The sequence below is a fragment of the Agelaius phoeniceus genome, chromosome 5, assembly GCF_051311805.1.
Source record: "Agelaius phoeniceus isolate bAgePho1 chromosome 5, bAgePho1.hap1, whole genome shotgun sequence".
NCBI classification, from domain to species: Eukaryota; Metazoa; Chordata; class Aves; order Passeriformes; family Icteridae; genus Agelaius; species Agelaius phoeniceus.
In genome coordinates, this window is record NC_135269.1 from 27950560 (window position 1) to 27975464 (window position 24905).

At 39.7% G+C, this 24905-nt stretch overlaps 1 protein-coding gene across 7 annotated transcripts; it reads right to left on the reverse strand.

Annotated features, from left to right (window-relative positions):
• Positions 1 to 1540: 1540 nt before the first annotated feature.
• TMPO (thymopoietin) lies at positions 1541 to 22305 on the reverse strand. Of its 7 annotated transcripts, XM_054631344.2 has the most exons (9): positions 21898 to 22305; positions 14196 to 14322; positions 12415 to 12570; positions 10797 to 10897; positions 6105 to 6224; positions 5898 to 5993; positions 5242 to 5352; positions 3972 to 4063; positions 1541 to 2679 (listed from the first exon to the last, which is right to left on the reverse strand). In XM_054631344.2, exons 1-9 carry the CDS (start codon positions 22138 to 22140, stop codon positions 2382 to 2384), a joined length of 1344 nt encoding a protein of 447 aa, XP_054487319.1. In that variant the 5' UTR covers positions 22141 to 22305; the 3' UTR covers positions 1541 to 2381. The 7 variants fall into 7 exon arrangements, with proteins under 7 accessions (XP_054487319.1, XP_054487320.1, XP_077034845.1 ...); XM_054631345.2 differs by lacking the exon at positions 6105 to 6224; XM_077178730.1 differs by lacking the exon at positions 5242 to 5352.
• Positions 22306 to 24905: the final 2600 nt, after the last annotated feature.

Below are 24905 nucleotides of genomic sequence, written 5' to 3' on the forward strand. Positions count from 1 at the left end.
AAGGGAAAAAAGGAACATCAGTGCCTATTGCTTCAGCACTTTGCTACAAAGACTACAGTATAATTATATACTTCAGCTTAACTTATACTGCAGTAGTTAGAATGCTTTAAGCACATACAGCTTATAGCCCTACTATGTGTTACTCTTAGAATACCATGAAAAATTCATCTTTGGGGCCAGGAGAAAGATTCTACTCTCAGGGCTACCTCACACCATTAAATGTCTGAAATATAAAAAAATTCCTGTCTTGAAGATGCAATGCCTTCCAACTACAACTGAACTAGATGTGGATTACTTTGAGGACTTTTCTAGAAAACTCTACCAGCTGGGAGGTAACACTGAAATTGAGAACATTCTCCAAAACAGTGCAAAAATGAAAGAAGGATGACATTTAATTGTAACAAAATCCAGTTTGAAGTATGTTTTGATTGTGGCATGCTTTTTTTCTTTGATGCTAGTAGTATCCCTGGAGGAGGTTGACTGAAAGTATTTCATGTAACTAGGAAAGAAAGCTCTATTTTACATTGAAACATGCAAAGTGGTGTGAGAAATAATTTAAAGTGAAAAGGAAGTTCTTTAGTATTGAAGAACAAATGAAAGCCATCTTCTCCCCCCATCCAAATTAAAGGCCTGATATAGGCTAAAGAACTATGGTGCAAAACTGATACTGCAAATATGATGATACTCCTGCCACCAGGTGAATTAACTGACCTGAGTTTATTAGCAGATTTTTAATTTTTTTTCAATATGGAAGACTGTAGCAGCACAAAATGACACCACTGATTTGCCTTGCTTTTGCTGCCTTTCAGCAATGCATTTATTTTGATAAGGAAAATCCACACACATTAAAATCATTTTTATTTTTCTCCATTTTTGACACCAAAAGTGAATGTCTTATGTTACAATTCCCTATAGGATGGACACAAGTTTAGCTATTTGAATTACTCAAAAAAGCAGTTTAGAAGGAAAAAAAAACATTAAACAGGAAAAAAACCCCAAAACTATTGCTTTGCTACAAATTACCATGTTTGTCCCAAAGTTCACAGAAAGTAAAGCTTCCCCATAGCTATAGTCTACACAATAATTGTACCTAGAGTAAAAAGATATTGACTATTAACTAATGTTCTCAGCTTTTTATAAGTAGCACTTTAAGAATAAGTAGTATGTTTATTGCAATTTTGTACCAAGCAATAAGACTGAACATCTGTATGCTGCAGATTTAAGCACACCAAAAATGTATACATTCACTTTAAAAAGATTTTTGCTTATCACTCTTCATTGGTAGTAGTGAAGTCAGCTGCCTGCTTAACCAAGTTACACAATAGAGAGTGTTTCAGCATGCTTCCACTGAGAAAAATAGTCAATGGCATGAAAGTAGTAAATCTCACCTTAAAAGATGAAACTAGCAGAAAATGCAGCAATGCCCTCTTCATACAAGAATAAAACTTCATATGGAATTTTCACACTTTGAGAATACTTCTCTACATGAATATTTAAAGATAATCACATAAAGCTGTGTTGGAAAGACCTCGCTTTTAAAAAAAAAAAAAAGACCACTGCTAATGTTGGAATTTCGACTGCTTCAGATAACAATCTTGACCCAAAAAAGTATTTTAGTAGCAAATTATTATGATGTTGTTTTTATTTCCCACACATTTTACTAATAAATAAGTTCCTCTAAGAGATCTCTTGCCAATTAGATTCGCATTCAGATCCTACAACACTGTAAGCACTAAAATGAAGGGATACATTTAAATGAAATTACACTTAAACAGAGTTACTAATATGATACTAAGACTGTTACAGAAATGCAAACAGGTTTACAGTTACATTTACTAAAAAGTTACAGTAATCTACAGAAAAGGTTGTTGTACTCTCTCTACATCCCAAGAGATCAAATTCAGTTATGTTGTTACTGAAAAAAATGCATAAAGAAATGCATTTCCCTTTTCCTATGTTAAAATCTTTCTCCACTATAGTCTAGAGACAGAAGTACAACTTCTTTTCTGTACAAATGAAAAGCTTTAAAAACACAGCTTCACATTTTACTACATTTTTGCCCTTCTCAGCTTCCAAGTTCTTGCAAAAACAAATATACATTTTCTCAAAAGTGAATTTAAAGGATGTCCACATTAAAAAAATAAAGCCTACAAAAAGTTCAAAGATTTAAAAAAATGTTACTCCTATGGCAGTGATCTCCTACTTGTCCAAAGTCCAGAAAGTTACCGATGTCCATTTAATATTATCTTTCTTCATTTATCCAATTTATCAGGTTCCAATCACATTATTTGTAAGAAGTCCTTGAGCCGATGAGAGGGCAGAAGAGTTCTCTACAATTAAAAAACAGGAGATCAAATTGGGTGTGCCTTTCAGAAAGATATTCATTCGGCACTGCCCCTGCCCGGAGAGACCATTTTCAGGTATTTAGAAAAAGGATTTCCTTGATTAGTTTCCATTGACTGATAAACCAAAAACATGAAGACTGAAACAATAACAAAGAGAAGAACTTTTATCCACAGGGCAACAGGGCGTTCTTTTTTTATTGGTGGTTTCTCCGACTTGGTGTCAGTGGAGGTACCATATTTCTGCGCATACTTAGAGTAACTTTCCTCCAGTATGAAGTCACTGTGCTCTAGAGGCCGGCTTGCAGCTCCTTTGATTGGTCTACGGCAGCTAGCACTGTTAATAAAAAAAAAAAAATCAAATTGAAATACTGCATATTTAAAGGAGCAGTCTAAAGTACATAGGGAAGTTTTAGTATAATTAAAGAACTAAGAATTATTTCTGGTGAATATAGTACCTGTAATACTACTTTTGAAGCTTGACAGGTAGACATATTAAGTTAATAATTCAGCGTTCAAGCAAACACTCTAAAAAAACCCTCAAATGCTACTTCACCCTATCCACAGGGTGGTCCTAAGGATCATAGCTGGCAATCAAAGAAAAAAAGCTGTAGAAAGTAGCTCCCTCTATTTACTTTTTTAATCATTACTTATGCAGCCCTGCTGGGATTTCTAAACATTAGATTATCTCTGGCCAATAAAATATCTACTGATGGCTAAGCCATACACAGAGCCAAAAGACAAAGCAGCAAGGATTAGAAAAACCCCATGTACACTGCCAAGTTCCTATATACAAGGAGTACACATATATGATTTTTATTGAAAAGAAAAGAAAAAGTGGTATGGATTTAACTAGACCTCAAAACAGGAGAGCAAACTTGAGTAGTCAGCAGATGCACTACAGTAGTAGCAACTGGTACTATATATGCTCCTTATGGTTAAGAGTTTATGCAATTGCAGTTTAAATTGAAGCTATAATTCACATGTTGGAAACACAGGAGATGATTTCACATCTTAACATGGGGAAACTTTTTCTCATATCCTCTAAACAGAGTATTTTTTAAATTACCTAATTAACCAGAGGGTTGCTTCAATTTTTGTTTAAATATAAAGACACAAAAATAACCCCCAAATGCACAAGTAACAGCCTTTCCTAGATGCCATCCTTATTCACACTAAGAGTAATCAATATGACTACCACCTAAAGGAAAAAATAGATTACCTGAAAGTTCTTTCTTGCTTTACAAAAGAAAACTCAAATATATGCTGCGAAATCTTTCCTTAATTTACAGCAGGCCTAAGCAGTTGCATGTTGTCAAAAACTTAAATATTGCAAGTCATTACCACAGAAAAGCCCTTTCCATTTAACTTTCACCACCCAGAAATTCCAGTAATAATTCCTACTATAGTACCACCCTGTTCTCCCTCCTCCAATTTCAATAGAGAGGGGGCTGTTTTGGTAACAAATCTATGTGTATAGAACGGAAGAATAGGTGGCTGTCCCAAATGTCATTGAGCCAGAGTGCAAAAACTATTCCTCAGAAATCTATCAATATAATCAAAAGATATTTCTCAGCTTGAATAGGTTTAGAAGAACTGAGAAAAAGCCCCCATAAACCTTAGAATTACCTAATTCCTGTAGGTGTTGATACTTCATAAGGGAACAATTCTTTAAGAATATCCCTTTCTACTCTTCTTTCTTCTGCAGTTCTCTCCAGCACCTAGGAAACCAAAAACAGTTAGAAGCCAAATAGACAGCAAAACAAAACGTTTCTGCATAGCTATCTCAGTGACCACTACCATGTGCAATTTGTAAGAATGAGTGAGTCACCCAGTGCCATTCAAGAAGTTTACTTCTTGGGTTTTAGAAGTTTAACCTTAGTTATTGGCAGCCATCCAGTCACTTTTGGCGTCTGAAAGCATTCAGTGATCACCTCAGTTTCCTTTAAGATAAAGAATAAGTTGTATAAATCCTATACACCTGCGAGCCAATGATGTAGATGATCAAAAAAACTTAACGATCACCTCTATCATGGCTGTGTTGAGCAGATCACAGGACTGGTTGTGACCAACATGTTTTAAAAAGCACTGATGTGGGCAATCTGTCTCTTCTTGCTGTAATAAACCACAGTACAGTCAAATACTGACTGAAAAACCCCATCAGCAGCTTGGAGTAGAACATGAGTTGACCCACAACATTCTATTTGACAACTAAGTCTACATTGCAGTCGTATTGTAAATGAAGTGTTAATAGCAGCTTTATCTAGAGCTACATGAACAAACAGCATCTTGTAATGTAAAATTCCACATTACAGTATTACATTAATACAACTACATATACTTGCAGGTGCTTTAGACAGTTCTCCAAGAGATAATTTTTGACAGCCTGAATAGGTTAACAGTAAAATAATTGTTTTCTTTCTTGATAACTGTCAGGAATCTATAGATACTTTTTTTAATTCAGGCATTTGGTCTAAAGTAATTCTGCTACTTAATTCCCTAAATTAAAGCACATAGCATTTTTTCAGAATAGGCTGATTTACAAGCTCAAAGGGAGATAACCCAAATCTACTCTGAGCTATAAAGAATTTAAAAGAAAAAAAAATCTACATTTTGTTCAGAAAAATAACAGCACAAGGAAAAATAACACATCAAAACATATTTGTCTTAGGAAAAGAGAAAAATCAGATTTTTCACACACACACCCCAATCTGAAAGGGGAAAATGAAAATAAGTTTATATTCTGTTTTATGTCATGTGACAACACTAGTTTATTTTGACTGGTGTCACCCAGGCAGTGACATCCTCTACCCCCTCTGTACTAAGAAATAAGCACATACACACAAGAATTTTGTTCACAGAGAGTAAGCAAGAGCAATCTAAGTTTTAATTTATTTACTTCAGCTGTCATCAGTAGTTTCTTTGGTGTTCTTCTGGGCATGTCTGAGAGTTCACTGACTGACAGTGTAGGAGCTGCATGCTTGAAATTTCCAGGCACCCTATTGCCAACCTGCCGAGATTCAAAATTGTTCAAACTCAGAAACAGCCAAAATACAAAATGAAAAGGGGCAAGGTGGCAGAACCAAAAAACAAAACCTTTATGTGCATTGAATATATGCATGTTAGAAGTTAACTGAAGAAGGTTATGTAAAAGATGCTCCAAGATCAGCAAAGGAAACACACTGCTTATCATTCCAAGTAGTTCCTCTTAAGCCATTTAGAAACATAAAAGTTATTTAGTTCACAAGAAAAGCCAAACTTAAAAGCAAATATTCTGCATATACTTAAATAAATTAAGAAAGTATCTATGCTTGTAAAGCTTACTCCCCCCCAAACGACATTAGATGGGACCTAGGTGTTGACCTAGTCCCATCTCAAAGTGAAGAGTATTAGGTACTAAAACAGATACTGAGTATGTGTTCTTAAAGACTACTGAATAGTCTTACTTTCCTTAAAACAGTCTTCTATTTGTCCAAAACAGAATGAATCTGTCAGTGAAGATATATTACAGAAGAATACCGCAATTGATTAAACATATGTACTAAGCATATTTACTAGGGTCTCGTCGCTTGCAGCCAATACAGTTTCATTTATGGGAGTACTCTCTGATATTACAGCATCATCTACAGGCAACTGTGCTGTAGCTTCCACCTGTTTGTTTAAAACAAACAAAAGACAACAATTGAATAAAAGAGCCACTGGGACCCTAAGAGTGAGAGAAAAAAAAAAAAAAGCTTGTCTATTATAAAAGCCTCTCATCACCCTTTTTCTTGGTGTTCTTCTTGACACTCTTGTAGACTCCCTAGAAAATGCCTGCAGAGGTCCACTTTTTGAAGATCCACTTGTCCAGACAGTCTCAGTAACTCCATCTTGAGAATAGGTCTATTTGAGCATCAAACACATGATCATATACATGAAAACCAGCTCCAAACATCAGATACTCACAACCAAAAGCCAAAATAGCATGCACACTCCAGAAGCAACATGTCTACAATCAAAAAACTGCGGATCCTAATATGTTCAATAATGAATAGCTAGCTAGATTAGTAGCATTGACCAGAATACTTATATTTGAGCATATTATTCAAATACAGAACTGAATAGATAATGCCCAACAGTAAAAACTGCTGATTTGCTCACTGCCCTAGTGAGCAACATGAGGAGTTACATCAACTCATGGACAGCAGACATGAAGCTTTCAGTCCCATTACATTTCCTGCCTACACACACACAAAAATAAATCTATGTGCATAAGCAGAAAGCATCACCTCTTTCTCTACATAGATAGGGTTCTATTTTCTCAAGCAGAATTAGGCACAGTTTATGCACAGCCACCGATGTATCAACAGGAGCTAATCTTCAGCCACAGGGGGCAGGCAGAGACACTTAATGATCTTAAAAAGTTTCCACATACAGGGATGAAACTAAAACTTTTCACAAAACAGCAGGTTTAAACAATCAAGCCTGATACAGATCTCTCACAAATTGAAGTAACAGCATGAAGCACCAAACTTTCATAGCCACTAACAAATGCAGATCGTTCCCTATGCTTTACTGCAAGTTTCATGCTCAAAGCAAATATTCCCCTCAGAACTAATTCCAAGATGGAAAGGGAGATGTGGATCTGCTTCATCTAGATTACATACAAGATTTTCTTTTTTATTTGGTTAAGTTTAAAAATAAAAATTATTACTTTTTCAATACTTCTATCTTTGCACATTAACACCTCATAGAGCAATGTATTACCAAGTTTTTAGAAGTTACACTCCTTGCTAAATAAACTTATACGCTGCAACTGTCAGTTACAGGTTCAATAGTGAAAATTACTTCACTAGAACAGCTTCAGCCCCAAAACAAGGTGTTAAAAGAACAGGCTGAAAAGTATTTATTAATTGAGAGGGGACAGTGAAACTAGAAGCTGAGCTGCCTTATGGTTCTATGACAAATTCTGTATAACAGCTACTACATACACAGCAGAGGGAGCACAAGTGTTTCACTTCATTCCAAAGTCACTGAAGTACTTTATAAAACAAATACAGACCTCAGGTCCAAACAGATTCAGATTTTTTTTTAGAATTGTAGATTTCAGCCTAATTCTCCAAAATTCTTTACAATTTTAAGAAATCTTGGATAAAACATCTTCTAACCACTTCCTAAATATTTACCAGACACTGCATTCTCTTCCTTCCTGCAACCTACAATCACAATTCCCCACCTCAACCCCATAAACTTTCTATTTGAGAGGTGTTCTTTAGAAGCTTAGAGAAAAAATACTAATTTCAGAGAGCTTCTACTCCAACAATCTACTCAGGAAAGCAGGAAGGCAAGTTCACTCATACTAGTAACCACGAGCTCCCCATTCCAGACTATTTGACTATGAATTACTTATCTCCTAATGAAAGTTAGAAGCACTTCGCTAATAACTGCCTCTCTTCTTCAGATGCTTTAATCGTATGTTTTAAGTACCAACTTTCACTTTTTTCTTGCATGAAAAGTCTAGGAAAAACCAGAGTCTACTGCATAAGACCCATCCAGATTTCAGTAGAACACAGTCAACAGACAAAACAAAAAAGAAGAAATAAAACTTGTTATCTACAGTTATAATTATTCTCACTGTCAACAGAGCAGGCCTCTAACCCTATCAAAATGTAATGCTCATGTTGGGTACACCACCACCCTGTAATGTAACCAGAGAAACTACAATGGTGTGGTACGTAAGCAGTGTTCAGTGTCTGCTTCTAACTGTCAAATAACTCATGAGCAGTGGAGCTATAGATTATGACTTTACCTCAGCTATCACTTACCAAGTTACTATACAGGTAGTAAAAAAAAATACAGGGAGGAGTAGGGGAACACAGCACATGCAGAATGTCACTGTACAAAGTTTCAGGAGAGAGACTAGCTCTACACTGCTCCTTAACATTTACATTGTTTAGCCTGCCTCGTTCTAACCAGTGCCATTTACTATGACATGTCAGGCTCAGTTTTGAACTCCTACTCTAGATTCACCTACTGGATTAGAAGGGGGTTTTAAAATTAGGATTTTCTGCCAACTTTTCCCTATGAAGAGGTAATTAAACACAAATAGCTGAGCTCAAGTTCATCCAGCCGTCCACTGCTAACTGACTGATAAGACCCATATTCAACCTCCCCACCCAATTTCTTTTCCAGCAGTCTGCCTAATAGCTATCTATCTATTTGCACTCTCTTCTCAAGAGAACAGCTACATCCAGCCATGCCAAACGACAAACAAACAGTCTTGTAAGCTACATACACCTGGTATAAAACCAGTGCTGCACAGGACCTAGAAGTAACTAGCAAGTCTGCTCACTCCACACTGCCCACCAGCTCAGCCTCACCATGCTTCAGACACTCAATCTTTGTGCCAATGCCACACAGTGCACAACAGTTGAAATAGTTCTGCAAAATTAGTATAGTCCCTTGATACATTGCTGAAAACCTACAATGGAATTCCACAGGAAGAAGGGGAGAAAAGAAAAAGAAATCATCTCCATGTTCTGTTTTTCTCAGCAAAAAACATGACTACACACATTCGCTAGCCAAAAGCATTAAGTTGTTCTTGGCTTCAAGCAGCTGCAAAATTTAAATGGGGGTGGGTGGGGCTGTTTTGTTTTGGGTTTTTTCGGTGGTTTTGTCTGTTTGCAGTATTTAAAAAAAAACAAACAAGAAACAACCAGAAAATCAAAAGTAAAAGGTTTAACAAAACAAAGAGTTTCTGAAGAATTTGGCAATTTTGACATTAAGTAATTTTTTGATTATTCTTTTGATTAACTCCTGGCAATTAAAATACGCAAGTTGCAAAATATTGCATCTATACTGCACATGTAAGATTGCCAAAAGAATAATGACCTGATACTAATATAGTGAAACTGGATGACAAAAAAAATTGAGTAAACAAATAATCACTTAAAATACCACAAAAACACCTCACTGAATCTCATTTATTCTGTAAGCAAGTTCCTGAAGACTACCAATTTTGTTTGTTGACAACAGAATTAAATATCTGTATTACACTGAAGCTGACAGGAATTTCTGGTAGAATAACTATTTCGAAAAAAGTGATTCTTGAAATACAAGAATCTAAAGATTAAGATGCTCATTATAGAGAGACCATTATAAGCAGAAGTTGCCTGATCAAATTAAAGAATGCTTAGTGCATTGAACTATGTGTGTGTTTGAATTTTTTGAAGTAAAATCTGTTCAGCTTGCACCCTAAAACTCCAACTTAAAATAAGCAAACTAGTTATGGATCTCCATAGCTGTCTTGCATTACTCAAGGTCATATAGCAGCATTTCACCTGCTAAAGAGACATCCATAGCTAAAGCATGTTTATACATATACACACACACTAAATAGCAAGCATCTGGCATTTAACAAAGTATTGAGAAAAGTCACCGTGATCTGCTAAAATATACCAAGCAATTAACAAGCCATATTCTGAGGCACTGAATGTTTCTTTATGAGTCCTTTACTGCAGCATAACTCCACTACTTACTGAACAGATGAACAACGCTCTAAAGACTCTAAGTATCCTAAGCTGGGGAAGAGGGCATTTAGTGATGCTTTCACATCAGAAGGACAGATCAGCCATCAACTACCAAACCCTGTATTCAGCAGTCTGAAAAATCAGAGGTGATTCTGTAAAATCCCTCTTCTGTCAAGACAGCAGAACTAATATTTATAAGTAGAGAACAGGTGAGAGATCTACACTTGTTATCTATTCTTTTTCTTCATAGGAGAAATTTTTCAACAAATTTGTGTCTACTCTAGTACTGCTGCTACAAACATAGCTGAAGAAAAAATATTACATAGCTAGCATACATGTGTGTACACACATACACACACCTATACATATAGGCATATACCCAAATACATTACATCACAGATTACATTTAAATGAGCCATTAGACAAATGTATTTAAAATGCATACATATATCTGTAGCTATCTAATCACACATATATATGTATGTATTTAAAAACCCTTGTTTAAAAAAAAGCCAAAAAAAACCCCCACACATCTCTTTGTCTTAACTTTTCTTTTTTTTGAGAAAACACTGCTTTTATTAAATCAAGTTGATTACGAGCATCCAACAGAAAGCCATCAGCCCACATGACTTAATCTGCCAGGTTTCCAAAACTAAGCATGTTAAGGTTGCCTACTATTCTTCTCTAGGAGGTGCTGCAGCAGCTGGCAAGTCAGACAAACAGCTTTCAGCAGACCATTACTTTGAACATTATCAGACATGCTAAAAACAGCCACTATAGTTAATTCACAAGATCTTCATGCTATATTAGAACAGGCTTTCTAAAAGAACTTTTAAAAACCAGCATGGCTCACTTAGTCAAATGTGATGTTAAAGGTAGTAAGGTGTTTAGTGAGCACATCACCAGCAGTTAGTAGCTGTTCCACGAGCCCCTATGACAAACATACCTGGTTGTGTTCAACAACTCTTTTTTGTTTGAGTGCAACTGACGTCTTCGTCCTGGCTTTCAGGGGTTCTCTCTTCTCAAGCCTCAGCTCAGTCTTCGGATCTGCAACCAGTTTTAATATAACTAGTTTCTATAATACTACTGTTGTTGTACTAGTTGAAACCAAATGTATTTTAATAAAAATTCATTTTGAGAGGCAACATAACTCTTATGAGTTATCATTTCCTTAAAAAGCTGTGAAACAGGTATATTTTCTATTAAATGTATAAGAACAAAGACTTTTGAAGAATAACCTTAAAATTATTTCAAAACACTGATCCACATATTTACCTTTTTTGCTAAAAATCTTACATTTCAGATAAGCCTTGACAAATCCACCAGTTCCATTTAGAAACTGCTATCAAATTATAATTCCTTTAACCAAAGTACCATTCTACTATTGATTGTAGTAAAGGTATTGAAGCTTGTCAATGTTGGTTGAAGCTGTTAGCTTAGTTTCCTCTAATACAAGTCCTTTTATATAAAACCCCATTTTTGATGCAGTAGAAAGGAGAGTGATTAGCAGTCATCTCACCAATAAAAGGATGTATTATTTCCATGGCTTTTCTAAAATTCTAATAGCTTTACACCAACATATTTAAGATTTTTTTGTAGGGGAAATGGGGTATATTTGGGTTTGAGTTTTTTTCCCCAGTGTGTGAACAGTTCAGTATTTATATGAAGCATATGTAATTATAAGAAGTTAGCTGTCAGTTGTGACTGGGCTCTTGGCTGTCCCAAACATTAATAAATCAATCTCTAACATCCTCTCCCCCTTAAAAGTGCAAGATATAAAAGTTGAAAAACAAGCCCAAATATGCAAGGGAGATCAATCCAAGCTCTGTTTCAACCCTTTCTGTCCTATGTTCATGGAAATTTCTTTAAAAAACAAAACAAAACAAACCCACTCCCAAAACCAAACCACACTAAATAAGCATCTTCTAACACTCCATTCAAGTAATTCTTTAAAAGCTGTGCTGTTTTTATTTTTTGTAAATTGCACAATAGTGTGGTTTTGGTCCCACTTTCCTCACCACTACAAATGCTCGATACAAACTTGATATTAAAACCCACAAAACACACACCCAGGACCAACCAATCAACCCACCCCCAACTAAGTCCATAAGGAAGAGAGCATAAAGGGGTTGAATCATAAGTGTTAGCCATTAAACAAAAAAAGAACAAAAAATTAATAGGCAAACATTCATTTACTATCCCACAGTAAATAACTACTGTGAGCACCGTAAGACAAAATTGGACTAGTACTTAAGTATGAAGTGCAAAGAACATTGTGACACCCAATACACAGTTCTCCTGTCTATTGGATTTACAGGCTCCATCCAGTCTGGGGAAAATGGAGAAAAGGGACCAGGTCAGTAGCAAAAGGTTTCCTTTCCCATAACAGGCACCTGGATCACTGAGCTGGTACTGCATGATCAAGTACATGACTGACATGGCCCACAGCAGTAACTTACAGCCTCCCCCAACAGCAAGATCATACATCCTTAGGTTATTTCTACTGCAAGTATTACTCATGTATAATTTGAACTGTTCCCATGCAAGTTCCATTCGAGTCTTACCTTCCTCATTGTCACTGTACTGGTCAGAATCATTGTTTCCATTCTGTCTGGTGTTCTCAGTAGTTGAAATCGCTGGGAGAGGCACAGGTGCCTTCAGGTCAGGACCTTGTTCCATCAGTTTCAAAAGCTTTTTCTCATAAAGTTTCCTAGTAGTAGCTATAACAAGGAAGGATACATGCTAAAGAAACAGTTTTAATCTTTCCTGACTTGACTGATAGAACTGGGCTGTTATATATTCAATGGGAATTTTTGAACATAATATTTTGTTTATTTTTAATCAGTTTGTATGGCCCAGAGTGTTTCTCTATATATACACACACATCTACCTCTAGGTACCCAACTCTGCCTCTAAAACCTCTAACTTTTCAGTTTAAGAGAATTCTTAGATAAACTCAGACCTCTTTCTACACTGAAAGTTACAGAAAGGAAATGTATGGAAAGGGAATTTATCTGCTTCTTAGATATGCTGCAATATACAAGTTGTTATTCCCTCACAAAAAAAATAAAAAAAGAAAGCATGAATTTAATTGTTTCCGTTGCACTATTCCCATGTAGATTGCTCTATTCTTCTCCTAATTCCCCTACCCTGGAATTAATGGCCCTGCCTTTGCCTTGTTGGCAACTTCAGTCCAATAAGCATCAGAGGTGGTGCAAGCAAGCAGCAACAACAGAACTTTCTGCTTGCTGCCATCTAGCCCTCAGGTTGGCTTGCTTGGGACAAGCAAGAACAGCTGTCTAAAACATTTTAAGTCTAGCACATACTTCCACATCTGGACTTTGCTGGCAAAAATCTGTAGAGGTGACTGGTGCCTGAGCTGTTAGCTGCAGAAAAGAAAAAAATCTAACTTTTGAAGTTTTCTGATAAGAGGAAAACACCATTTAAAAGAAATGTCAGCCCTTCAAGGAATAATCCATACCCTCTAAGAATTAAAGGCAATAAATTAGACCAAATGTAAATGCCTTTCCAGTGGACTCCACAGGTTCTTGAGTACTATCCAAGAGGTACAGGATGAATGGAAAGGCATGCAGAATCAGCTAACTGAAAATATTACAGACAAGACTTTGAATACACACAGGACTGCAGGCTCAGTCATGGACACTTCCATCCACCTAGGATTCAAGAACATTCCACAGAAGGCTCTGCATACTACAAAGAACAATCTTTTTTTTCAAGAATTGTGAAATCAAATTCCCTTGCCATTAGGCTACTGCACAATCTGAAAGGCAAGGCACTTTGATCTCACATCACAGACAGTATCCAAGGCAGGAGATTAGGCTGGGGTCAGGACTACTCCTGACATAGGCCAGCACACAGGACAGAATGCTAGGCTAGAAAAAAACATTAGCAAAGGAAAACATTACTGCACAATGCAGTGAGTAGGAAATGCTCTAGGGAAAGGGAAGTTCCCTGTTCTTATTTGGCTCACAATATTATTAGGTTATTATGTAAGATGTATTTCCTATTTAAGTGGGCCCAGATCTAAACCTCTGTATCAGAAGACCTAACTACCCCAGCACTGAACTTTAACTAAGAGTCACACAGCTTCAGAACACAAGCTGGAACATCTCCAGCTGGCCTAGAACAGGAGAAACAAACTGCAGACTTCTCCACTGCAATGCTTCAAGACTTCTCAATGTAAACAGTACAATGAAAATATCCTAGGTGGGAAGTAGGATTGCAACAGTACTGGTAATAAAAAGTAACTGTACCAGGGAAACTTCACAAGTGAGGCATAGTGAGAAATAAAACAGATCAGTATCTGCTAGTTTAATTGACCTACCTACAATTGGGCCAGGATTTACTCCATACTTCATAAGCTGCTCTTGAAGGTCTTCATTACTCATCTCTGTTATATCTAGGCCATCCTTCTCCTCTGGTCTGGGTTTGTCAGTTTTCTTTGTGGCTTTCTGGAACAGGAGAGAGAAATGAAAGATGGTGTTTTCAGTTAATACTGAACACATCTTTTTCTTCTAAGGGAACAGGAAAACATAAGAGTACTAAACATGTAAACCCAGAAGAAATTAATTCTATTCTCACCCATGATCACTACTAAAGCCTATGTGAAACAGTACAAACATTTACACCTACTAAGAAAAAATGCAAAGGTTTTCTACTTAGGAAGGAAATACCCATTACAAGTCTCCTCTTAAAAATCACTCATTCTGGTCTTGTGTTTTAGTTTGAAGTTCAAGCATACAGTGCGAAGGGATTGCTTTCCTGTGACTGGAGAAGTAAGCTTCTGGCCATTTCACCATCACTACACAAAACTACAAATATTTATGTTACATTAGTTTTCTACCTGATAGGTCATTTCCTTCTCTAATGATATGGAACAAGTTCTTTAGTATCTACATGCTTTCAACCAAGTTTCCAAAACTGCTATTCCTACTAATCCTGTCATTCTCTGTGAGATTACATGATATTACAAGGTGAGTACAGGAAAGGCAAAAATCAGAAACAGTCTCATATTTTCAAAATCCTACTTGTCTGCTTAGGCCTCTGCTACTTGCAGCTCTAAAAAATTCTAAACCCAACTCTGGCAACAGTACTTGAACACTTGGCAATGCACCATCACCACATGCAGATGGCTATCAAAATAATCTGCTGAGATGCTACTCCTAAATTAGCAGTTTCTGCTCAATCCAAACAGAGTGATCATAACACTTCAACTTGGGAAGCCTCTGTTGCTACAATAGGGACTGTAAAAGTGAAGAGGTAAGACACAAAAAAGCATGCTTAGGATTTTCATGCTCTTTGCTAAGAAAGACCTTGATACTGCTTAGAAATAAGTCATATTTGTATCTCAAAGTTGCATTACATAAACAGAAACAATTTCTGCACTTAGCATTTTTCTCAACTCAGTTGTCTGTTCTTTTTTTTTTTTTTTTACACTAAGATGATTTACATGAGCTAACAATCTATCTAGCTATTAATGCAGGTTCAAGATTTGTTTGCATGCAAACTTGGTCTTGCCTCAAATATCTTGCTATTTTAAAACTAAGCAGGGACTGAATGAGGGTTTCCCAAATATATCCGACTCCAAATTTTCCTCTGGCTTCTGGGTATTCCAGCATGATAAACTTAAAACCAGCTGCTGAAAAGCAACAGAATCTCTAAGGATCAAGGCATTTCTTTATTTTACGAAATAAACTACAAACAGTCCAAGGAAAGTAAAGGACCATTAAAGAAGCAGATTTGACTAAAGACAGATTTACAACTCACTTTATCAGTCATTCCACTCCTAATGAGTTTTTGAAGCAATTAAGCCATACACAAGAAACAATCCTGCAGCTGCATGACACTTTTCACTTTTGAACATGTTGGTCATAAACATTATGTCAAGTTAAACATTGCATTAACTTCAATTTCATATTCAATGTGTTTTTTCTGGGCTACTGGACTGTCCAAGCAGAAAAAAGTTCTGAAAAAAATGTTGGCTTTTCTTGTTCAGATCTGTTCAGACTAATGACAGTGCTGGTGTTTGCCCGCATCACCAAGCGGATTTATCACAACGCTAGTCCATATTTTAGAAAAAAACTACTATGGTGCAGGAAATTAACATTCCAGTGACACTTCAGAGAAACTGGAATCCTAATGTAATGTATCTCTACCTTTGTTCACTTAGAGACCACAGAAGAGACTACAACTATATACACAAGAAAAACTACTCAGCATTCTGGATGCTTTACAGAAATCTTTGCCATCAGAAATCTAACTCTAACTAATGACTACCAGGGTACTCTATTCCAGGGTACTCTAACACAAGTAAACTCACATATCTCATGGTTTCTTTGCAGCTTTTTTCCTTCAAAATACCATTTCACTTTTTCCAGCACTACTGTCACAAACAGAGATCATCAAAACAGCCAGTTTCAGCAAAGAAAAAGAGTAGGGAGGGGATGAAGCAAGTTGAAAGGAATCTGTGTTCTTCAATAATTGGGCCAGATGTGTTCATTTTGTGTTCTGCAAGGTCACAGCTTTTACTTTTGAACACCTATTCTCCTTAGCGCAGGAGCAAATGATTTCCCTTGAACAAGTAGAAAGCTGCCATCTAACCATTCACTGGACCACAAGGTGAGTCCCTAGAAGTGTAAGGCTGGATAGAAGAATTTCTCACACCTCAGCTGTGGTATGACAGCACCAACTTCAGCAACAACACTAAATTTAATTACCACTACCATTATAGTCTAATGCATCACTATGCTTCCTGTGAATCATGACAGCTTGTCTGCTGGACTACACCACGAGAGAGATCAAAAGAGATAGCTTAAAAGTTTAACGCTGTAAATTAAATACAAACAAACGAACCCAAAAAACCTCACAATCTCATTTACCTGTTTTAAGACCACTAGCAGAATTTGTCTTACTGCGGGGCAGAGATGAAGTGCCTGAAATGAAATTGTGGCAGAATTTGCCAATGCAAGGTAGTGCCACTGACCACTTTGTCCATAATGTAATTATTTTTGCAGTAATACACCCAAATCTATGTAAATATTTTTGCAACAATATACCCAAATCAATAAATCCTTATCTGAAGATCTTCTAATCTGATCCAGAGCTCACAGCATTAAAAAAATATTTCTAGTCATTGCTATTTTCTAGAAAACAGAAGATGGAAGATTATCTGCATACTTCACTTGAGAGAGATTTGTTCACACCAGAGATAGCAATTTGGTAGTGGTACATGTCAGGCTTGGTTTCCAATTGCCTAGGAACTAACTCTTCAGACAAGTACTGAAGTGAATTACAAGCATGGGGCTGCCACACAGCATTCGCAGTACTAGGGCCACAGAAAAACAACAGCATAAATGAACTTCATCTTCTCCAAGTGTCATCTCTTGACAGCACAAAGCTTTCACCTTTTGCTAGCAAGAAGAGCAGACAATGCAAGCAACCAGAATTCAGAACCTACCCCTTACCTTAGGCATTCCTGCTGAACAGAAATTAACAGCCAGAGACCAGGTTAATTACGCAAACTTCATAAGCGCCTGCACTAGTCCCGGCACTGTCCCAGAGACAAGCATAAGAAACTGCTGAAGAAGCCATTAAATAATAAAACCAACAACTATGGGACATCACCAAAAACTATTTTCAAATCCCAAGTTAAATGGCATCTACATCAGGATACACAAGGATCTTAATCCCAAACCGGTGCAGCTTCATCACGAGACACAAAAAGGGTCAGGGCTTATTTATGATTTCTCTGAATGAGGTTAAGATAGGCTAAAGAAAGCCCAAATCCCACCAACAGAATGCTGTTTAATTCTCCAGTTTGCAGGGCTCCCTCTGGTAACAAATAACTATTTCTCTTAGGAGAAAGTTAAGGAAGAAGTTAAGGAAAGTTAAGGAACTGGATATGCAAACTGTTAATAATAGATTTATAATGTGAAATAGATAGAATGAAAAGTACAAGGGGAACAAAGACCTACCATACACAATCATTTCTTGCAACAGAATTTTCTTTTTTAAAAATCAACTCCTACTGAACTTTTTAACCTTAAAGGCCTGGAGACAATATTTACCAAGAGCTACAGGACAGACAAAATAAACAATGGAAAGAGAATTAAGCAGCAGCAATTCCAAAGATACTGATACACACAACTTAAGAGAATTCACTATCTTTTAACCTTAATTAGTAAGTACCAGACTTAAAATTTCCAAGCCTATGTACAGTAACAGTCATAAGCTATAAGATTAAGGACGACTCAACCCTACCACCCCCTTCTCCTCTCAGACACTAATTTCTATGTTACTTGGTGAAGGAAATACACCCTCTCAAAGTCTGAAGGTGCAGAACAGCCTGGCAGGACTTCTCACTGAAGTGAGAATTACTTTGGTCATCTCATCCCTGCTGCTCACAGCTTTCTCTCAGCCAGCAGATGAGTGCTTTTTAAAAGGCCATAAAGGATTTAAGCTGTATTCTGTGTGATGTTTGTGTGGCAGGTCGTAATGAAGACATACAGCCACAGGAAACACCAAATAGATTCTATGCCTTCACTGGGCACACACAGATGCTTTACACTGCCTCACCTATCCAGTACACTTTCCACAAACCTAATCTTCATAAACTACCAGTTTTACTATTACTTCTCTTTTCTAATAGGGAAGGGGTTGAAGCTGTTGTTACCTCGGCTACAGATATCACAACCACAGCATGCTGACTATGAAAAGCTGGAGCTGGCTCTTTAGTTACTTGGCACTTGATTAGAACAAAAAACCTCAACAACCCAAACAAACAACTCTCCCCCCTCCCCCCATCAAACCCAACATCTTGACCTGATCGGTCTCATGTATGATCTTTCAAACAGGCCCTTCAGATCCAGATGTTCTCATCATACCTTCATTAACAGGAGACATTTGACTGATCTTTTTCATATAATCCCTTTAAAGGTCAAAAATATCACTCAATATATGCTTTAGAAGTGATTCTTCCAGGACATGAAATACACAACAAGCTCAGTCATAATAATCCATGCATTCTAAGCTCTGAACAGTTTCTATTTGACAACAGCATCAAGACAATATTTTTGGTACATGCTTTAAAATAATGGTCCTAGAAAGGCAAAAATGTAATTTCATAATTACTTTTCCTGTGAGCTACCTTTGCTGACATTCAGCCCATAACTAACCAGGACAAGGGGCATTCAGATGCAGATGGTTCACCCTGCAGAAAAAACAGTGTCTTGCATACCTAGTCACTGTCCTCACATACCACTATGCTAAACAAGCTTAAGGTAAAAAAGCAAAAAAATTGCTCAAAAATATTAGTAGAGCTGGAGAAGTTGGCTCCTCCAGACAATATTATCAGACTGAGGTACAAACAGGCATGATTTTAAAAGCTCTTCCTGTTCTGGTAGGAATATGTAGCCAAAGTGAGCTATATATTCTTGGGCTGGATAGAGCTAAGCCAGAAGAGCGACCGATTCAAAACACATAATTTGCAACAGAATTCAAACTATGGGATTTGGTCTCTGCACAGCTTTTATCGATACAAAATAAGCACCTAAATGCATTATCAAATGTTCAGAACTTAGAAAAACCCCACTAAAATGACAGCGTAGACAGTTCAAAATTACTCATGACTACAGCCGTGTCCAAGCTCTAACGCCACTATTAAGAGAGCTGGTGTAGCTTTCAGCGACTGCAGCACGGACATTCAGATGACTCTTTCGCACTTGTTGCTCCCAGGCACTTTAAGAAAAGCGATGCCTGCCCCTCTCCAGGGCCGCTAAGGCAGCCGAGCGATCCCGCGGGTGCCGCAGGAGGAGCCGCTCGGAGCGCGCCCCCTGGCGCCCGGCCCGCAGCGCGCACGGGCCGCGACCCCGCCCGCGCCGCCCCACCCTCCGAGTGCCCACACGAGGGCTGCAACTCAGCCGGGCTGCAGCCTCTGACCGAGAGGCTTCTCACTATGGGATTGCAATAAAGGGAAGGGCAAGCAGGCACAGAGAGGAATGGTGGAAAGCCCATGCTTTCATTTTATTCATCCTTTCCATAAATCCTTGCAGTTCCAGCTTCCTCCCTTGCCCCTTATGTCTAAGGGGTCTTATGTCCCTCCTGTCCTCTCTTATTCTTATTAAGGTATTTTGCTTTAGTTTTTCACCAGAATCCAGGTCCCCTGGAATGTCAGCCTTCCCTCACTCTTCTTCTTCTTTCCAATTGTTCTGAGAGCAAACTGCTCTGGAGACACGAGTGCTAATCTTTTTGAAGGACAGCAAATCAGAGAAACACCCTTATGCCAAAAGACGTTAACAGGGACAACAGTTACTCGGGCTACAAGTAGTTGCAGAACTACTCAAGTAGCACAAAGGAGGCAACAAGCACACATCATCCAAATTTGTTTTACTTGGCAGGTACTGTTTGGGATTTTTCTGAGTGTTTTGGTTGGGGTTGGTTGTCGGGGGGGAGGTTAAGGGGAAAGCGACACAACACGGGGCACAACAGACCCAAATCTGAGCACTAGAGTACTTGCTGAAGTTCTGGAACTTCTGATGATACAGTGCTCTGATTCTAACACACAAGATAAGCATGAATAGCGCAGAGCCTTCCAGATATTGTTAACAAAAGTGTAGGAGTACCACCCATTCTCTAAACATCAAAAAAGTCACCCATGATTGTTTAAACTTAAGCACTGTGGAAAGGAAAACTCAGATCTAGGATAGGAACTAGCAGTTCTGAGATGTTCCTCCTCCAACAAGCATGAAACAAGTCAGATTCAAGCTCATCCAGTTTTACTCAAAAGCACCTTATGAATGCTATCAGCAGAACACTGTAAGTCAGGAAAATGTCTGTTTCACTGTAACTGCATTCAGTGAATGCCACTTAAGTGTCTGAAACAGACAGATGTTAAGCTAAATAATTTGGTTTTAGAGATCTATTCCTCTTGAAGCTACAATTTTCAATTTTTTAATTCAGTAACTGTTTTATTGGGCTTTTGAAGGTTAAAGCGTGAAAGTGAAAGACCTTCAAAGGACTCCGTTTCTCGGCACTCCCTCAACTAATGACCTTTGAAACACAGTATCTAAGATACAATTAAATAGTTTCACTATCACACACATTAAGACTCCGGAAGCTGATAATCATTATCCAAGCCTTTTCTCGAGACCAGACATCTTACAATTATCAATTACAAGATTGCTTTCTCAAGATATACTAATTTATAGTCCACTTATGAAAAATTAAAAAAGAAATCACAGCTTCCCAAAGAGAAAAATTTCAAATAGCATCAGCTTCCCTTTTTTCCTTACATGTGCAAAGTCTAAGAAAACAAGCACAGGGGACTAATTGAACATGCACCAGAGGCGCTTTGCTATAATACACATCTCAGAGGTACGAGCAAGACATCTACACTACGCAGACTCTCTTTACACTAAACAGTCCACTTCATTAAGCCAAGCAAACCAGCTGTTCACGCGGAGCTTCATCCTTTCATTTAGAAGCATTTACACCGAGTAGCGTGGCTGCTGTACAACCACGACAGCGGACCGGAGTCCTTTCCTGAGCAAGTTACACCCTCGTGCTGTTCTCTTGCTTCGTTCCTCCAACACCGAAACAGTCTCCTTAGGACGCCGCTCGCCAAGCTACAGTAAAGGTCTCCCAGTTTACCCTCGGGGGGCCGTCGCACTCTCCACGCGCGGTCCCGCTGCCCCTGCCCCCCGAGCCAGCTGCTCCAAAGGGCGCTCAGGGTGGGACGCGTCCTGGAGGAGCAGCCGGCGGCCCCCGGCACCGGCCCCGCCGTCCCAGCTGCCCCCCGACGCGGGGCGGCCGCCCGGCAGCGCCGCTGCCCCTCTCCCTCAGGCGGCGGGACCGTCCCGCCCTCAGCCGAGCCGGAGAAGCTCCCGACCCCGTGCGGGGACCCTGGCGCGTTGTGGCGCTCCCCGAGCCGCGGCCACCGGGCGGAGGCGGCCGGCCCCGTTCGGGCGGGAAAGCGGGCCCGAGGCTGCCGGGAAGCCGAGGCGGCGCGGGCAGGAGGCAGCGGTACTCACCCGCCCGGCGGCAGCAGCTCCGCGGCTCCGGGCGCCGAGAGGTGTGGGCTCCCGCTCCTCGTCGCTGGAAAAGTCGGGCTGCGCGAGGGCGGGCGGGTTGCGGGCGGTGAGGTGCTGCAGGTAGAGCTGCACGTACACGTCCTTGCGCTGCTCGCCGCCCGGGAGGCTCACATTGTTAGCGATCAGCTCGCTCTTCAGCTTCTCCTTGGTCAGCACCGACGGATCCGCCAGGAACTCGGGCATCGCCGCCGGCCGCAGCCGCCGCCGCTCTCCCGGGAGAGGCACCAACAAAGCGCGGGGAGAAGGGGCGGGGGAGCGGGAGGAGGAGGAGGACTCGTCTGCTCCGCGCCAGGGACCAGCTCCACAGCGAGCGGGCGCGCGCACCGAGCGCTTCTTCCCAGCCAGCAATAAACGGCGCCCTGATTGGCGGGGAGGACAACGAAGCGGCCTCGCTATTGGTTGGCGGACGGAAAGGAGGCGGGACGCGCGGGAGCAGCGGCGTTGGTGCTTTGCGCGAGGGACAGTAACGCAGTTTAAATTCGGCTCAGGCGGGAGAGGCGCGCGGGGCGGCGCTCGCGGGCCCGGGGAGGGTGAAGGCGCTGGCCGCGCCCCGCGGGTCCCGGTGGCGCCGGGGCCCTTTCGGGTGACAGGTGTGTCTCCACCGACCCGGAGCGCCCCTCCCTGCTGCGAGTAGCGGGGGAGGCGGTTAGCGCGATCCCAGTTACCTGCCGTGATCCCGGTGTCCTGCCGCGACACCTGCCGCCACTTCTGCCCCCAGGCACCTGCGGGCCTGGCGGCCGTGCCTCCCGCGCCTCCCGCGCTCAGCACCGCGGACCGGGCGGGCACGGCAGCTCCTGCTCCCCCGGGATAGCCGCCCTCGCCCAGCCCTTTGGCTGGTGGGCTCCAGAAGGAATCCAGCTGGGAAATTGGTAGCTAATCTCTTAGTGTGACTGCCGCCGGTGCGGTGACTTAAACGCAAAAAAACCCCCGAACTCGCATCTATAGTGCCGCAGAGTTTGAAAGGCGGGTAGTTGTTTTATTTATTTATTTGTAAAGCCGACTTCTAAAATGTCACGAGTGTGTCCCTGCTGAGAAAGTTCGACTGAGCTCAAGACTGCAGTTTTACAATCTTTAAACAAGCGGGCTAAATCCTTCTGTGTTTACACGCTGCTGGCTGGAAACGCGCGCTGCTTCTGTTTTCTGATGGCAAGGGTTCAGTGTTTAGATTCGACTACATAGCCTATGCTTTTGATAACTGCCTTGCGGTATACCCGAGATAAGAATTTAAATGAGGCTATTTTAGTTCTCCCATCAGTCATGGATCTGAAACGGGATTATTGGTGTTTGCACCTTCTCCTCTTTGTATTCCAGAAAGAGTTATAAATTGCTGTTGGGGATTTCCACTACTGTTGTGTGCTCTATCATGAAGCTGTCCTGGTGCCTGTTGTTCCTATTTACCTTACCATAGCCTCAATATCAGCTAGACGAAGGCAATGAGGATTATTTTTTGTAGTAGGTAATTTCGAGACAGATCAAGGACCCACCCACAGGAAGCTTGACGCTTCCCACCGAAGGATTGATGTGGTGTAACAAAGTAATGAAGAGGAGGGAGAAGCTTAGCTTGGGGCATTAAATTTGCCTAGTTGTGCTAGTAGCTCTGTGAGGTGGCAGTCATCTGAAGTTCATTATAATTTGGATCTGAAAGTGCTCGGTTCTTGGTGCACACACTTTACCTGTTCCGTTTGTTTGGCAATGAGGCTGAACATTGACACCACACACGTACACAGTAAAAAGTAATGTATTAATGTGTATTCACTGCTATCACTTACTTTTAGGCTTGAATAGAAGAAATTAGATGGTTCTGTCTATTTTTCAGTATATCTTACCCAAAATTTTACCAGGAACATGGGTATTATATGAAAGGTGTTTTGGAAATGCTTAAAGGAAATTTAATTCCTATTCAAAATTGATAGTACTAATTTAAAGCATAGATAGTATTTTTCACCTTGAAAAGCTTTTAGGTGGCTTGGGAAATAGTCTTTCCTCTACCTTTAAGAATTTGCTTCTTTTCCAGATATGGAACTAGTTGCACAGCATACTTTAGAGATGTTCTTCAGCTATCATACTAATGTAGAAAATAATAACTTTAATTTATATCAAGGCTAAAATGTTTTAAAGCAGCATAAGGGGGAACTGGGTCTGGTAAATTTTAACCAAACTTAATAGTGAAAATACAATCTAAAAATTTGGTGCAGTCACCACCTAACATCCCCACAGAAAATAATGGTAGGATAGCCCTGAAGTTTGTTTTTTGGCAGTACTTCTTAGTGCAGGCACAATTCTCCACTCACTGTACTGTTCAGATTCTGCAATACAGCTGGTGCTGGCTTTTCTTGTGAGTAACAGTTCAGGAGTGGAAAGAAGCACAGCTGCTGAGCTTGAAGTCTACACTGATGGTAGGCCTGGTTTTAATGCATTAAATGTAGCATAAAAAACCCCTACAGGAATATGGTATGAAGTAGTAAATCCCTATAGTTACACTCACAGTTCAGCTTTGGTCAAAACAAATGGATGGGCTGACTTGTCTTATCTTGGCTCTGTGTTTTTCTGCTTTAGCTGTCAGATGAAACTGGCACAGAAGCATAAAGATAGCAGAAACACATCATATGTTTTGGCTATTTGTTCAAACTCCAGTACTGTTGTTGTAGAGCCACTGAAGTTGTGGCTCTGATTAATATTGCTTAAAGTTTGTCTTTACAGTCCATTAAAGTTTTGAAAGTTATTTTCCCCAACTATAAAGAAAAAGTGTATTTATTGTGAATTACTTTTTTTATTATGTTGTTACCCTGATGTAACTGCCTTGCACTGACATGGAACTCTTTTATTGGTTACCTCTAGTTGCTTCCAAAGCAGCCAAACCTAAAGAAGCATGATACAATACTTCAGTGTCACTCTTCTTTGCAGCAATAGACTTCTCTAGGAAGCCAAGTCCCTAACAGTCCTTGGCA

Coding starts and splice junctions, on each gene's coding strand:
- TMPO (XM_054631343.2), bottom strand. CDS start 22,140: ATGCCCGAGTTCCTGGCGGATCCGTCGGTGCTGACCAAGGAGAAGCTG. Junction 12,571..14,195: donor AAATCCTGGCCCAATTGTAG/GTAGGTCAATTA, acceptor TCCTTGTTATAG/CTACTACTAGGAAACTTTAT. Junction 10,898..12,414: donor GTACAGTGACAATGAGGAAG/GTAAGACTCGAA, acceptor AACTGGTTGCAG/ATCCGAAGACTGAGCTGAGG.